This window comes from Paracoccidioides lutzii, assembly GCF_000150705.2.
Source record: "Paracoccidioides lutzii Pb01 unplaced genomic scaffold supercont2.11, whole genome shotgun sequence".
In the NCBI taxonomy this organism is placed as follows: Eukaryota; Fungi; Ascomycota; class Eurotiomycetes; order Onygenales; family Ajellomycetaceae; genus Paracoccidioides; species Paracoccidioides lutzii.
In genome coordinates, this window is record NW_015440957.1 from 670,057 (window position 1) to 686,165 (window position 16,109).

At 46.4% G+C, this 16,109-nt stretch overlaps 7 protein-coding genes across 7 annotated transcripts; 2 read left to right on the top strand and 5 right to left on the bottom strand.

Moving 5' to 3' along the window:
• Positions 1–800: 800 nt before the first annotated feature.
• Positions 801–2,784, bottom strand: PAAG_04554 (fatty acid transporter protein; the record flags this gene model as incomplete). The annotated part of the gene is made up of 2 exons (XM_015845298.1): positions 801–2,554; positions 2,631–2,784. 2 exons carry the CDS (start codon positions 2,782–2,784, stop codon positions 801–803), a joined length of 1,908 nt encoding a protein of 635 aa, XP_015699524.1.
• A 2,288-nt stretch (positions 2,785–5,072) lies between these two features.
• Positions 5,073–6,357, bottom strand: PAAG_04555 (sarcosine oxidase; the record flags this gene model as incomplete). The annotated part of the gene is made up of 2 exons (XM_002793599.2): positions 5,073–5,494; positions 5,559–6,357. 2 exons carry the CDS (start codon positions 6,355–6,357, stop codon positions 5,073–5,075), a joined length of 1,221 nt encoding a protein of 406 aa, XP_002793645.2.
• Positions 6,358–7,260: 903 nt separating this feature from the next.
• On the bottom strand, positions 7,261–8,499 carry PAAG_04556 (hypothetical protein; the record flags this gene model as incomplete). The annotated part of the gene is made up of 6 exons (XM_015845299.1): positions 7,261–7,429; positions 7,507–7,554; positions 7,935–8,036; positions 8,126–8,150; positions 8,232–8,381; positions 8,454–8,499. 6 exons carry the CDS (start codon positions 8,497–8,499, stop codon positions 7,261–7,263), a joined length of 540 nt encoding a protein of 179 aa, XP_015699525.1.
• A 1,164-nt stretch (positions 8,500–9,663) lies between these two features.
• On the top strand, positions 9,664–10,801 carry PAAG_04558 (hypothetical protein; the record flags this gene model as incomplete). The annotated part of the gene is made up of 2 exons (XM_002793602.1): positions 9,664–9,841; positions 9,903–10,801. The coding sequence occupies 2 exons, from the start codon at positions 9,664–9,666 to the stop codon at positions 10,799–10,801; spliced, it is 1,077 nt and encodes a 358-aa protein (XP_002793648.1).
• Positions 10,802–11,337: 536 nt separating this feature from the next.
• Positions 11,338–13,261, bottom strand: PAAG_04559 (2-methylcitrate dehydratase; the record flags this gene model as incomplete). The annotated part of the gene is made up of 4 exons (XM_002793603.2): positions 11,338–11,763; positions 11,837–12,021; positions 12,086–12,863; positions 12,965–13,261. 4 exons carry the CDS (start codon positions 13,259–13,261, stop codon positions 11,338–11,340), a joined length of 1,686 nt encoding a protein of 561 aa, XP_002793649.1.
• Positions 13,262–14,252: 991 nt separating this feature from the next.
• PAAG_04560 (hypothetical protein) lies at positions 14,253–15,023 on the top strand (the record flags this gene model as incomplete). The annotated part of the gene is made up of 4 exons (XM_015845300.1): positions 14,253–14,379; positions 14,450–14,565; positions 14,623–14,831; positions 14,903–15,023. The coding sequence occupies 4 exons, from the start codon at positions 14,253–14,255 to the stop codon at positions 15,021–15,023; spliced, it is 573 nt and encodes a 190-aa protein (XP_015699526.1).
• Positions 15,024–15,544: 521 nt separating this feature from the next.
• PAAG_11889 (hypothetical protein) lies at positions 15,545–15,826 on the bottom strand (the record flags this gene model as incomplete). Its single annotated transcript, XM_015847457.1, has 1 exon — positions 15,545–15,826. The coding sequence occupies one exon, from the start codon at positions 15,824–15,826 to the stop codon at positions 15,545–15,547; it is 282 nt and encodes a 93-aa protein (XP_015702945.1).
• Positions 15,827–16,109: the final 283 nt, after the last annotated feature.

The following is a 16,109-nucleotide window of genomic DNA, read 5'->3' on the forward strand; positions in this document are numbered from 1 at the left end:
GTCATCACACGAATTACCTCGCTCCAATGCGCCTTGAGGCATTTGAACCTTAGGGTTACCCGAAAGAATTTGTTTTCTGTTCCTTAATTTCTATCAAGGTTTTCCGTGTGGTCTTTATTTCGACGCTGGTTGGTGGTCGCCGGCTGAAAATTTGAACCATCGGAAACCGAGCGAATGGTTTCCGATTTGATTTCAGATATCTAGAGATTTCCATGGCAAATCCCCTAATTATCAAGTTCTTTGATATTGGCTACTAGTTAGAGCCCCCAAACAGCCCTCTATCCCATGTTATTATGTTTTCGGGCTTCGTATACGTCTCTTTCCTGCACGACACTCCTTCCTGGACATGTACTCAAGTGTTTAAAGTTCAGAGGCTAGAGGGAGGACTTGGGGTTTGAATTTTCGAAACCAACATCACTAGAGACTGATATAGGCGGTGTACAATCCAGCAGCAGGTCCGGGATTATTGAAAACCCGGCTACTTTAAAGTTGAGAGTCTGAGATATATATATAAAACCTATCTAGACAACGCCTGTCTCGTGGTCCTGATGTTGGTTTCTGGGGCGTATTTAAAATAGGAAAATAAACTTGTAAGATATCTAAATGTCTATCACCATTCAGCAAGGAACAAGCCTAAATGCAGCCTTTGTCAGAACATACATGAAAATGGGATGGATGTTCAGGGCGAACAAGATGAAAAGTAATTGAAGGGGGAAAAACCCCATCGAATTCATGAAAAAAAATATAAACTTGTTAACAGCGAAAGACAGACTGCACAATTGCTCTTGTTCCGTAGCACTTTATAGCTTTACCTGCCCGCTCACCAAGATGTCCCATTCCCTCCGCCCGAATTCCACATACAGATCTCTCTGAGGGAGTAACCACAAGAATTGATCATTCTTCCCATTCTCAGCCTTCGTTCCGACCTTATCGGGATCAATTCCTTCATCTCTCAGCGGCACTTTATTTTGCTTATGGTTGTGAATATGGTCCGAAGCTTGGACTAGTCGTATAAACACCGGAACAGCATACTTGGGTAGTCTCTCGCGGGCATGACGAGCAAAGCCAGCAAAATCAAACCTGGCCCGGTGGTTGGGATCAATGAGCAGAGCCGCACAGCCAGCACGACCTTCATAGGAGGGTACGCTTACGCCGTATACGTTAGCTTCGAGGACACCGGGATATTCACCTAGAACGACGGCTACTTCTGCCGTGGACACGTTCTCGGATTTCCAGCGGAATGTGTCTCCAAGTCGGTCAAGGAAATGCCAATGGCCGTCATCTGTGCGGCGGAGAGCGTCCCCGGTTCGGTAATACAAATCGCCCTTTTTGAAAACGTTGCGGACGAACTTTTTCGCGGTGGCGTTGGGATTCTTCCAGTAGCCCTGAAAGGCAAGTTCATTAGGTATTGTTACGAGAATTTCGCCTCCCTCGCTATACGAATTACGGACTGCGAAGCCCGTCTTTGGGTCACGATATATGTCTCCAGTTTCAGGGTCGAGGGCGACAGGGATATAGACGTTATGCATGAGGTAGCGGAAGATGGCGCCATGGTGTCCGACGCAGCTGGATTGGTATGGACCACTGTCAAAGTTGATGAGGGCGAATAGCCCTTCCGTGCTACTGAAAAACTCTGCAACATTTGGGATAGCAAATCGCTCCCGGAATTTCTCCCAAACATCCGGTCTTAAGCCGTTTCCGTACATGCAGCGGACTTTATGACCACGATCCAGAGGTGAAGGTGGGGCAGCGAGCAGATATCTAGCTGCCTCCCCAACATAAACAAAGTATGTGGATTCGGAATCGTGAACATCTTTCCAGAAATTGCTCACACTGAACTTCTTGGCTGTTGCAAGGCCGACGCCCCTGAGTATGCAGGCCATAACGCAAACTGATGCTGTTCCGTGATACATTGGCATGCAAATATACCACCTGTCACCGTCGTACCCCCCTTTATCACGCAGATGCTTTTGAAATACTACGGTGTGCATCCGTTCCATGGTAAATGCGCACCCTTTTGGCAGTCCTGTTGTGCCTGAAGTATAGAGAAGCATAGCCGGGAACCCGCCATCCATGTTACGAGCAAGATTTTTGTCTGGTATAATTGTCGGGAGCGAAGAAATGTGAGCTTTGAGAGAATCATCCAAGAAAATGGGCTGCATCTTAGCTTCGTTCTCAATCTCGTCCATCTGATCGTTAATTCGGGCCGTGCATTCCGGGTCGGTATCCACGAGGATGAACTCCGCTCCACTGAGTTTGAGGCAGTGAATAAGTCCTTTCCCTGCGAGGTTGTAGTTGATCATTGCGGGGCCGCAGCCGATTGACCAGAGTCCAAGCCATGCAATAATAAATTCTGGCGAATTCTGTAGGTAGAATGCTACCAGCTGGCCACGTTTCACACCAATGGAAACAAAATAATTTCCATACTGGCAGGCTATATCATGGGCTTGCTGGAAGGTATAAATACCATCCCTCGACCAGATACAAGTGACATCCGGGTACTTTTCGACCATGTTCTCAAACAGGTACCACACATTTAACTTGCCATCTGCCTCTATATGATGATTGAAGCGCAATTGTCAGGTCAAATAGTTACGCGAAATTGACACTATACACGGGAGAAAACTTACTAGCTCGGGCGACAATGCGGTCGCTGCGGTTATACCTAAGGACAGTTTCGAGATCCCTTCTGAGGTGGTATTTGGCATCCAGATAAGCACCCAGAGCACCGATTCCGGTGACCGCTGCAGCAGCAGCAGCTACTCGAAGCAATGGATCAACCATGTGGAAACTTGTAAAGTAGAGGAAATGGATTGCCTACCCAGAGCCATCTTTTTTGGATCGTATACTGTCAGTCGAATCGTCTCTCTTTGTTCAAACCCTAAATCGAAACAGCGGAAGGCAACTCTCGTGCAATGAAGTTCCCACCCAAACAGCTTTCGTAAAATCGATTTCAGGACTGTTCACACCTAAAGAGAAAGCGAGGAACAATAGACGATGTAGGAAAGAAATAATTGAAGTTGATATGAACCCTCCCCCTCTCTCCTCCCCCCTCCCCCCAGACCCCAAAGCTACTTAGCTATGTCCCGGCTGTTCTCCCCCATTGACCTCCCCGCCAAATCCTGATATCCTCGGCATCTGGAGAGGGACCGTATTGGTGGGAGCGGAGGGTTGCCATCTCCACCATCGGGCTGGAGAACATGGCATTTGCCTAGGTAAACTCCTCTGGCCGAAGGCGCTTAGTTGCTAGGAACTTGGCAGCGTCTAACTACGCCAGTAAGTTAGTTAGTTAACCCGTAGAATGCTCCCATTGTATTAAATCCACCACGCTCAAAGCCAAGTGCTCTATTATTCCACGAATTCTAATAAGCTTGCCATTCTTCTATACATGCTTGTAGGCCTGCTTGTAATACAGCTGCTGCAGCCTTTTTGGCCTGATTTCTAGCCTCCAAAAGCAGCGGCCCCATCTAGAGCATGCTTCATCCTTTCAACATTAGCAAACTTGCTATTGGGGTCAGGTTGAACTCTCTTCTTAATCTTTGAGCTGCCGAAAGCCTCTCTTTGACTAGAAAGCTTGTAAATTGAAGCTTCCTGAGCCACCTTCTGAGCGTTTAAACCTCCGATTGCCTTCCTCACCTTTGGAAAGAAGGTCTTCAGGCTTCAGGCCAATATTTCATCAAGCTTCAGTGCCTTATATATATGCTGAGGGTTTTGATAGTAAGTAAAGCGTCTGCCATACTGAGTTCGATGAAATTCATATATGTAGAGGTTCAGAGCTGTTGAAGTTAAACCTATGAGAATTCTAATGCCTTAAAGAGTTCAAGACATCAATTTTTTTCATTCCTTATTTTCATTTGATTTGAAGTCTTTGAATATACCTCTGAATGGATCTGAATAAATCTTAGTTTTTTTCACTGAAGCTGAATCACCTAGATACCTTAGCTTTCTCACTAGAAAGTCTAATAGTAGACCTTCATGGGTGAAAACACAGATAAATTGAATAATTGCAGCATATAAAGGAAATGCGCTGATAGAAAGATCACATGCATCCTATTTGAATGACAAAAATCAAAAAAAAAAAAAAAAAAAAAAAAAAATTCAATGCTTGTAGAACTTTCGTGATCATCTAGAAGCAACATTCTAGAATCCTCAGCCGTGAGTCGAGTTTCAGACAAGAAGATCTCTTTAAGTCCAGTCAATTACAATATTCTTCTTCATCTTCACGATTCAGAAGGCCGTTTCTCAAAGGTATGTATGTATATGTGAAGGAGAATGAGCTCTGGAATCTTCATTCAACATCCATTCAACTAGGAATTGTTCCTGTTCAGGGCTTAATCTTTGCCGAAAGACATGATTGGCAGGCTTGATTGTTGAACCAGTATTTGATCTCAGAGGTTGCTTCTAGGGATGTTAAATGCTGTTGCCGCTGCCTGTACGGAGGAACAAAGGCCATTGAATTCCCTAGGCTGTTATCGGCTAACTGGATAGATTCTTCGCGTTGAGAGGATTCTAGGGGTGGCATCTTATACCTGAGGAAGTGGAACTATCTGGAGCTGCTAACTTGCTTGGCCGGCTATGAGTTCTGCGAAACGAATCGAGAGTGGAGATGCTCTATTAGTGTTGATCAAGTGAGTTTTGGAAGATTTTGATAGTTCGGAGACGGCCGAAGCTGGCTGGGGAAGCCTGGGTCACATGACTAGCCCCTTTCGCGTTCAGAATACTTTCTATTTTATCGCTTGAAAAGCTTGTTGGTGAGTCCAAGAATAAATATTTAACTAGGTTTCAATGTGATAGATCGGTAAGCAGTGTTAACTAACTAACCCTCGTTCGGTCATGTCGTCGTGCTGGGACCTGCCAGTAGGGCTTCGTAACGTATGGACAGTACAAATGGAATAGGAGATTTTTTTTTTTTTTTTTTTTTTTTTTTGCGATAATATCCAATCAAAATCGCTATGTAGGTATCATGTTTGGTTCATAGAGGTCACGCGTGGCAGCAAGCGGAGGTAACAATGCAAGTCAAGCAGATTGTATACTCTGGTTTCTCTTCATCCCGGCCGCTGGAACCCCAACGGTTAAACATACGTTCTCCATCCCCAGCGTTGGTCCCGCTCTTCCCCGTTGCTAATCCCATCCAAGATGTTGACAACGTACTTCCCAATGATAGGGAGGAATTTCCAGCTGTGAAATGAACCCCCAACAGCGAGATAAAGGTTCGGTAGCTTAGGGTGAGGGTGTCGTGCAATCAATTGGTCCTTGTCAGGCCGCACAGAATCCCAGCACACCTTCCAGGTAGCTTGTCTCCCATTTTCAAGCATCTGAGGCAATTTCATTCTGATCTGCTTCAAGGCTTTGTCTTTGATATCTTTAGGAACAAATGACAGATCCTGGCTATGGGGAGCAGTGATCGTATGCCCTGTCTCTGTGACCACGGCATTCGAGAAAGCAGAAGTGTCGAACTTCACTGTTCTCGACTTCGTGGGCGGAAGCAATTGACCTATACCATGTTAATGGGTTGTAACCAGCGCAGTCTCAAAGGGGCAGGGTTGATTTCAGAATACCTTCAGTACCATACACGACGATAGGGAGCCGGTTATACTTCTTCACCTCATCCTCTGATAATTTAAAATAGGCAATCGGGATACCCTCTGCTTTTATTTGTGACTCAACCCTCTCTGCCTCGGAAAAACCCAATTCATCCTCAAGCGGAGACATCAACTGGCTCGTCCAGGCCCCCGTGGCTAGCAATATTCTCTTGGCCCTAAATACCCTCCCGTTCTTCGTAAAAAGGCATTCAATTCCATCTTTCCCCGGAACAAGTCGACGGACATCTCCCATCTCGTACTTGACTCCCAACTTGACGGCTTCATCGAGCATGAGTTTCAATGGTCTCGATGCATCCACCCAGGCAGGAGCAGGGCTGGAGTATGAGGGCTCGAGACCCTGGCCTTTAACCACACTCAGCTCAGCGGGCCACTTATTTTCTACATCTTCCCATGAGAAATCAACCGTGACATCCTCTCTGCTACCAGCACGGAGAGAGTCTCGAATACGAGTTGACATGTCCTTGTACTTTTGGTCAAACACTAACCAGCCAGAGCGATTGTAGAGCCCTGTCTCTTTAAAAATGGGCCAATTCTCCCAGGCGTCCCTTGCTTCGTAAGCCATTTCCATATAGAACGGATGGGCGTAATCTACTGCAACTATCTTGCTGGTGTCTGTTGAGGCCGCTCTTGCTGGAGGGTACGGGGCGACATCAATTATTGTGATCCTCGAGGGGTCTGGATGCGATTTAGATAGATGATATGCCGTACTGACGCCAAATATGCCAGCACCGATGATGAGAACGCTGCCGTCCATGCTGGGCGGGATGTAATGTGTGCTGTACCTTCCGCGGCCTTTGTTTTAGATTCCGTAGAGTTATGTGGAGTCGGCACTTGAATACAAGGTAAAGTCTGTGAATTGATGTTTTCCCTCCCTACAACTATCCCTCGGGACTAAACTCAGATACTAATCAGTAGTTATCAAATATACTCATGTAGGGGATATCTGACAACGGGATACGAAACATCCCTTATATAATTTCACTCACTGATTCTTTCGATCTTCCTTATAAACTTGCTACTTCTTATTTCTGGAATAAGAAGCGCATTTCTCCAGATCCTCATCTTCTGCGTTAACGTTACAATCATATTGCATTACTCTATGATGACATCAGCGGCGGGTGGGGCAGGAGCAGCGATGCTCATGGATCTCTGTGGAATTTGAAGTGGACAGGTGATTCGTGAAAATCTATGGGGCGGAACCCTGCAGTCCATTTACTAGTGAATGGAGAATACATCCTCGGGTTATCGTTTTTGGAGCATAAATACGGTATGAAAAGAAGTCGAACATGTCATCATGATACTTGTTAACCGCTAACTAGTTAGATCGTGTGCCTATTTAGTCAGTCATGGATAACTCCGTCATCAAAAAACAGAATAAAACAGCATAAAATACGGTAGAGCATGTTGGGAAATATATTTAGTGCCCGCAATTTCATTTTGCGGGCCAATGAATCGTGAATGACCACTTCATCCGTCTGTCGAGCGCTGAGGCGGTTACATGTACTGTGCATGTCCAGTATGTGTACAAGATGCTTAAATGTGAGCCGCCACCGTCATCGTGTGGTAGTGTTTTGGTTGCCCTCATGATGTTGGCTGCTTGAAATCGTGGTTCATGATCAAGCAACTCGATAGATTTCCTGCCGTGACTACGATGTCGTCACACATGTGGGGATGTTGTGATATCCTTGCGTTCAGGCCCAAGATCGTTGTATGGGAGCACACTGACTAACATAGACGGGATGACGTCCGTCGACGGGGATGGTAACCGATAACTTACAACTGGTGGAGGCATCAAGGTTGTTACCACCAAACGGCTAAAGGGGGCCCTAGGGAACCTTGGGAAGTAAAAGACACAATCAGGGTCAAATTGTTTTAGGGATATGATTAGTATCTTTAAACTTACCTATGCAAAGAAGAGTTCTGTGAACTTATGTAGCTGTTATTAGACGTTCTGAGAATGAGGTGTTAGTAGAGAATTTACATGTCCGAATTTATAGAATGGCCTATAAATGTTACCGGGAAGTAGTCGTTTCCAGCTCATCAATACGGAGTATATCTAGAGAGCACTTCAGGAAGAATCACTTTACCTGTATTTATATTAGATCTTCAAAGATTTGTGTGGGGCTAGCCGGAGGAGGATAACATAAATGGATTATGAATATGATCAAAGACTTTTCTTCTTGAATTCATCGAAAGGGTGCATTAGATAATTGAGTTGCCATCAGCATAGTGTATCTAAAACAGCTTGCGTATAACATCACATAATGGATGGTTGCCAATGAGTGGCATCAACGCATAAAAGCAAGTAAGATCAAAACTGAAAGCAAGTACGAGCGATTCGTTGACATAGGGCGGGCAGCTAACAACGCAACGTGAGGCTCAAGACCTGCAAGTGGCTCAGGATGTCTATGAGATGGTCTCTGCAAAATGGTTCTGAAAAATAGGAGCGTCAAATGATGAAAGATGTATCGACATTCCCAATACCTTGCAGCTATCGATGCCATAGCATTTAATATACTTACTTGGCTATTGGCGCCATCAATCCCTCTAAAAAGTCAGAGAACATCTGGAAACCCCAATAAGGGCAATAGAAACCTTTATTCGTCTAAATATATTGGATATAGGTACGCAACGCAATGCCCATGGCACCCCATAGCCAAAACTCAAACTTGCACCGGGAACGGGGCTTCTGATGGGCCAGATGGAGATCCGAGGAAAGATATAGTCGTTCAACTAGTAAAGCAAATGTTTCGGTTGATCGATTTCCAAAACATAGGGCTGGAACGGGATATATCTATTGAGATTTGGCGAGTTCGACGTGCGTGGCTGCGTTGCACATAGAGCGCTTACCAGAGGGGAGAAATTTGATATCCTCATTCGCCGGCAGCTCACCCATTGCTGTAACTAGTTATGTAGCCACAAGGGGACTCTGTTATACTCCGTACAGTAACTAATTGTGTGATCACCGCTGCCGAGAATCGTAGCAGTCTGGTATGTTCAGTCTTTAAACGTCTGATTTCCAATGAAGAATCTCATGGAAGTTGTCCGGCAAACCATTCTGATTTCTCGTCTTCTGCCTTAAGGGTTTCAAGTAAACCATAGCCTCGACAGCCAAAGAAGAGAAAGGCCGGTCCGTCTGGTCGAAGGCATGGATATTGGATGGAACAAGGGGCCAGAATCACGGGAAACAAAACAACCAGCCTGAAAAAAATTGGGCGCCCTTGAAAGCGAGGAATTCCCACCTCGGGGGTATCCAGTCACAATATCGTCATTAGAAAATAACATCCCCGAATCCAAATCTGCGTGGACTTTGTTGTTCGTTGATCCGCGCCTCAGACCAAACAAACCCTTACGTTGTGGATAAAGGTCACATGACTCGCTGGCCCTCAAACCTTGGTCCTGAATCTCAAACATCTCAGACTCTTTTGCCAATGAACCGCATGCCGAGCCTCCTCTACGCCGCACCACTGATGGAGCCACCGTGGGGAACAGCAACAAAGTGATGAACTCCGCTGGGTCACTGGCGTTACATGCGATCCACCTATTATCGATCCGGCAACTCGTTGAACCTTTTTCTTGTCGGTCTGTGACATCCCTGAAACGTCAAGAATCTCAGCGTCAAAATCGAGTATCCAGAGATGAGGAGGCACTGAATTTTGTCTTCATTTGCTATCCCAGTATAGCTTAGAGTCTTGCTTCACCTGTGTCAAGAATGGGTGGGAACCAGGTCTTCATTTGCAGGATTTCCGTTCGGGACCTCAACTGGAAACTGAGAAATGCTATAAAGATCCAGTGTTGTCCATTTTGGTCTCCATAAAGGTATAGTTGAGTTTTCCAAGGTCGCAGCCATTTCATGTCCGATTCTTCAATTATCTTGTTCTTATATGTTTGCATTGATTCCCTTTTGTTTTCTGCATATACCCTCTGGAAGGGTATGACGCTAAGATTCAATTGAATTTCTGTAAATAATTAATTCACCCATTCACGCTTAAATACATACATACATACATACATATATATATATATATATGATATCCATATACCCGACCATCAGCCCGTCATGAAATCTTACCTATTCTTCACGGCATTCCTCTTCACCCTCGGCACATCCCAGCAAGTTCCCATCCCAGCAGACCTAACCGCAGGATTCTCCTCCTCCGGCACACAGGGCCTCCAAGTAAGTTTCGGAGGCGATGCATCTGAGGGCATCACAAATGGCGAAACAGTCAATCTAGCAGGTTAACTATCTTCCTCAGCTTCTTGTCATAATGCAATTGTCATTCACTGACATCTGCATAGATGCCCGCAATCCGCCAACCTTTGCCCTAGGCGATAGCTCCGGCGTCAACCGTGCAATCTCATACACCATATTAATGCTCGACACGACCGACGACAATGCGCGGAAGGTGCAATATCTCCAATCCGGCTTCCGGGCTACTGGCGACAAGACTAAGCTAGAGACTCAGGAGGGACCTACCATCCCATACGAGGCGCCGTCTCCTGATGCTGGGCCGCGCCAGTTTTCCTTCCTTCTGTATCAACATCAGGGCCAGCAGCCGGCGCAGCTGAAGGTGGTATCAAACGGCGATTCCGGCCCGTTTGATGTCAAGGCTTTCGAGAGCGCGAATAATTTGAAACCGGCCCGGGCGGGGATCGCGCTGTTGGTTCGAGATACTAACTGTGGGCAGAAACGGACTCCTCCGACCTCGGAATCAAAATCCAGATCAGAACCGTCTGCCACGCGAGGCCCTTCTACCTCTGCTTCTATCATTGTCTCTGTTCTTACCACAAACGTCACGTTCGCATCCTCCAACAGCAGCGCAGCTACAACAAGGGGTGCGTTTTCGCAATCCATGTTTCCCTTTTCCGCTTCAAATTCTATCACAACTGCCCTGTCTACGTCTTCCTCTGCATCGTCCGTCGCTGCCTCTATCTCGAACTCGTCTCTCTCCTCCTCTCCCTCGGCTTCCACCCCATCCTCCCGTTCAAGCTTACAAACGCGAACGAGCATCGTGGTAGTTACAGCGATCCCAGCAAACACCTCTAGAGCAATTGGGGGAGATGTATCAGGAACTGCTGTGGCAATTAGCAGTAATGAATCTGTCGCAGACGGATTGTATGATTCCATGTACAGCGGCGTGGTTTTGGCAACGGTGGTACTGCTCGTGCAGGCTGCGTGGTATACTTTGGTGTTATAATGTGCGGGAGTTTGAATGGGGTTGAGCGCGGAAGACTTCTGTGTGGTTCGTTTTGGTTATTTTCGAGATCTGGCTAGCTGGCTCCCGTGTACAGTATGTAGGGGTCGATTCTTTCTTGATTTTCTTTTTTTCTTGTTCTGCCGGTACATAGCTGTGTCGGGCTGTTCCTAGATATGTTTGTCGTAGCTTTCTTTTCACGATTTGTTTTACACCAGATGAAGGAGTTCAATAGGCGTTCACGGGGCTCTAGTTGGTCCCATTTTGTTTGAATTGATCTGATTGCAGAAAATGAAAAAATTGAAACGAGAATGTGAACTTCATGTGGTTATACAATAATATGTGTATTATATCCCTGCTTTTTCCAAATGAAAGTTTTTTAAAAATACTATGTTCAGGAACAACAGTGTTCCCCCGCACAATAAATCTATATACACATATGCCTCCTCCATTCTCTTTCTTTCAACCAATTTATCTATCACAACCAAACATGTATAATATTACGATTGTTTTTTTTTTTTTTTTTTTTTTTTTTTTTTTTAAAAGTCAACCTTCTTCTTAACATACAAATCCACATACTTATCAACATCCATACCCTCGAGTGTCTTCTGGTCCAAACCAAGCTTAACGAGCTCCTCAACCTTCGCATTATCATAATGTGCATCAAGGTGCCTCTTGTACTTAGCGAGGATCTCAGGCTTAGCCTCCTCACGACGCAGGCGGTGCCCAAGTGGCGCAGCGACCTCAACCTCATTGAGGATGGTGCCATCATTAAGAGTGACAGTGAGCGCGTTGGGGATGGTGCGGAGGGATGGGTCATGGTAGTCCTTGGTCATCTGCGGGTCTTCGACGCACTTGATGCGCTTCCGGAGGGACTCGACGAGCTCTGAGGTGGCGGCTTCGGAGCCGTCGGTGTAGTCGGTTGCGACGAGGCGATTGAAGACGAGCATGGTGGCAACCATGTACTGTTTTGCCGGATTGGGATGGTTAGTATGTCCTAGAATGGAAGGGAAAGGGTTGGGGTGAGTTGGGACGAACCTGGATACAGTGGTCGCGGTCAGCGAAGTTGTCCATGGGCTTGAATTGTTTGTCGATGATGCGGACGCAAGCCTCGTGGGTGCGGATTGTCACATCCTTGATGTCCTTGGCGGACTTGCCCATGCCGGCCAGAGTCTTGTTGATGTTCTTGGCAGCCTCAATGGCGGTTTGCGAGTGAAACTCAGCTGTTAGAATTGGTCAGCTAATGATGGCATTGAGGGAGGTAATTAAGGGGGTGTGAAATCTTACCAGGATAGGAGACCTTGAAGAGCACGTTCTCCATTACGTAGCTGCCATAGGGGCGCTGGAACTTGAATTTGTTGCCATTGAACAGCACATCGTAGAAGCCCCAGACTGGAGCAGAGAGGACGGTTGGAACACCGGGCTCACCCTTCATGACTTTGAGGGCAAGGTTGACAGCACGCTGGCAAGCGTCACCAGCAGCCCAGGACTTTCTGGACATGGTGTTGGGGGAATGTCTGTAGGTTCGCAAGCTCTGTCCATCAACCCAGGCCTGGGTGATGGCATCAGCGGTCTGCTTCTCGTTCAAACCAAGCATCTTGGACACAACCGCAGTGGTAGCGACCTTGACCAAAACCACGTGATCAAGGCCGACTTTGTTGTACGAGTTCTCAAGGGCGAGCACACCCTGGATCTCATGGGCCTTGATCATACCCTCGAGCACATCACGGACAGTGAGGACCTTGCCGTTACCCAGGGATCCACCAGCGCGGTTTGTCCGCGAGATCCAGTCCGCAACGGCGAGAATACCTCCCAAGTTGTCGGAGGGATGGCCCCACTCCGCAGCCAGCCAGCAGTCGTTGTAGTCCAACCAGCGGATCATGGCGCCGATGTTGAAAGCACCGTTGACGGGATCAAGCTGGTATGGAGTTCCGGGAACTTTGCAGCCATTGGGGACGGTGGTGCCCTCAACAATGGGTCCGAGGAGTTTTGTGCACTCCTTGAATTTCAAAGCCTCCAAACCACATCCCAGAGTATCGAGGAAAACCCATCTGGCAGTATCAAACTATGGAGACAAAGGTCGATTTAGTAAATGTAGAAAAGTTTGCAATAAAAATAAAAATAGAAATAAGAAATATGATTTCAGGATATGTCCATTTTACATACTGCAAGGTCAGAGTTGATATTGTAGTTGTGAATGTAGTTGGCCATAGCGGCAATTTCGGAGTCATATTCACGAGGCTCCGCAGGAGCAGGGGCCGCAGCCTTGAGGGCAGACATTGTGGAAAACGCAGAGCTGGACACTGTAGATTTGGGAAGTAAGAGTTTACTGAAGAAAGCAGATTTGGAGGAAGTGGACCACAGAGACGACGCAGCAACAGAAGAGGATGCTAGTGGACGCAGAGGAAGAGATCGTGGGGCGCGGGACGACAGCTGTCGGAGGGTTTGGCGGGCAACAGACATGGTTGGTGGATGGAGAAAAGTCACTTCCTCTGTTCCTTTTCTGTCTACAACGATTAGCAACAAGACACAGACAGCAAATTAAGCTGGAATTGGCTTGGGGAGAAAGCAATTGAGCAAACGCCTACTGACTTTTCGATGTGCTTGGCTCGAACGATGTGACGTTCGAAAATGCAAATGTTTACGCTCCGAAACGTTGGGGAAGTATGAAGAACGGGTCACGTGGTTGACTAAGCCTCGAACCGAGGATACACCAACACCGGACCCGCAGCCAGCCGGTATGGTATGAAGATTACGCCACGTATTGAGTTTTTGTATGGGGCTCTGGTGAGCATGGTGGAGTACTACCGTAATTACATGTTTCGGTAGGGTCACGGGGCTCGGCTCTGGAACGTAAGTTTCTATTGTTCCGTGGTGACTGTTATCTTATCTGATCATCAGCAACAAACAAGGACAAAGACTTGGCGAAAGATTCAACTTGCGAATAGAGTACCTTTACATGGAAATTGATTCCTCGCAATTGCGTTACATTTTCAGAGAACCGAGTAATTACTACGGTAATGTTTTTTTCATCAATCTCAGGTTATCCAGCCTTGAACAATGATTTAAGGAGAGATGGCACTGAACCTGAAAATATTTCAAAACTATCTTAACAAACAATCATGAGTAAGATGGGCAAATATTATCCATTCAATGTCTGAATTGTCAAAGCAAATGGCTGATGCTGTTCTTTGTCATCAAACAAGACGTTTTGTCTTTTTAAAATACTCCCATTGTTTAGAGAGAGCATTCTCTCTGTCTTTCTCTCTTTTCTTCATCAGACATATCCTGTACACATTGATGGGGATGTTATCTCATTGCATATTGGTTCCCTTGTTGCTATTTGCACGCATTGATCTTTTTCAAGTTAATATTTTACATAGTTATTCCCACTTTGATCACATGTTATCATACATTAGAGAATCTTGCACTGTATACGCTCAAGCACGCTCTCATGGCCACGAACATTCAAGCTGAGGATCTTTCGATAATGGAACTGATATACCTAGACATCCATGTCGCATCTCTAAAGGACCAAGAAGATTTATCAAATCCCACCGCCTTCTCCTCCTCCGAATTGCGTCAAAGAAAAACCTTAGAACCCCTATTGCAGCCTCTGCGGCCCACGTCCTCCTATCCGTCAATCTGCAGCCACTCGGTCCACTTCGTTGACACAGCTACAGCCGCTGCGACAGCAGACACAGCAGCATAAACCGCCAACCAACTCTGGCATGCAGTCTACGCACTCATCCGTTCAAACAAAACTAGTATCGAACTCTTCGCCAAACCCCGCTCTCTAAACTGGCTGCGTGCCACCCCGCCAGACTTCCGGCCGGGATGCGATGGACAACTTACAATCAGTCGACGCGGTGTACACAAATACCCACACGTCATTGCGCGGGATGGACGTACTATCTACCAACCCAAAATACAAAGGCGAATATCAAATAGACATTCCAAATAGTTTCCACGACCCTACGACATTTTTCCCGCCACCCCATTCCTCCGTGAACCTGTCGATGGTCGCTGCATAGTATGTTGCAATTACAACCTGTGCAACTGCACCCTTGCGCTCTGCGCTTTGATGAGACACCCTTTCTCGAGCTACGAGACTATTCAGATCGCGGCATCGGTGTGCGTGCGCGTGCCCGTTCGCGATAGTACATACGCGCTACATCAGGTCGTCAGGAAGCGGTCGATATGCATCATCAATGCGGCGATATAAGGGAATTGGACGAGGTATATGAACCACTCGTGCTGGCCTAGCGTATTATTTGTATCTTGCTTGGTGGGACGGCAGGCATGTATGCTTGTTACGGCTATCAGGGATATTGGGATGTTTGAGGAGGTTACAGTCGATTATGGGGATGCGTATTTCGGGCAAATGGGCCGGGTGTGCAAACGTGGGGAGGAGGCGTGTCGGTTTAATAAAAACCGGTGTAAAGAGATTAGGGAGAGGCTTTGTGGTGGCAATTCCCTGAGCGAAGAGGATGGGGTTTTTTTTCGAACCGTTGTATAGGAGGTTGTGTGCATCCAGCAGTCTTTTTTGGGGGGAATATATAAATCGGCTATAAACAAATACGTCCTAAAGGTGGGTTTTAGGCCATTTAAAACATCTGGCTGAAGATTTGCCTCTCCTCCCCTTCCAAAAATTAGACTGAATCTTTCGAGTTTTCGAGAGGGTATTAGATCATCAGAAAGGAATTCGCCTGCCCGAACGAATGGGACAGCAAAACATAATGCTGCTTATTGGATGTTTCCCCACCAAACCATCTTCTTCATGGAAAAAAGGCCCATTAAAGAACTCTCACCTGTTCCTGCAGAGTTTGCCGCCTCGTTTCTGATAGAATTGGGCCATTTAAACTCTGTCATGGCATCAAATTTTGCAAGTAATTCCTTGGGAGGTGGGCCAAGCAATGCGATCATTTCCGCTATGTGTGCTTTGGAATTATAAATCCCTTTAGCATCATTTACCTGACGATATTGGTCTGGTTGAATTGGGTGAAGACCAACTTCACTCTTCCCCATTTTTTCCTTGGCCGTCGTTCTTGAGGGAAGTTGCTAACCCAAAATTTACGATTTTAGGCTCCATATTCCTCAGTTCTCTACGAATTTGTTATGACAGCGATAGACAATATATCGTCCTCTCGTTGGGTTGGTTTTGCGTTGCATGGGCAGCCTACGGATCTGTTCTTTGAGAAAGTTGGGGAGAAAGTCTTCATTCTCGAAGGTCATCAGCATATTGTCAAGCTTTAGATGTAACAGGAGCCAATCTCCCCTGGTTTAGCTGCATAAAAAACAAAGGTATTTG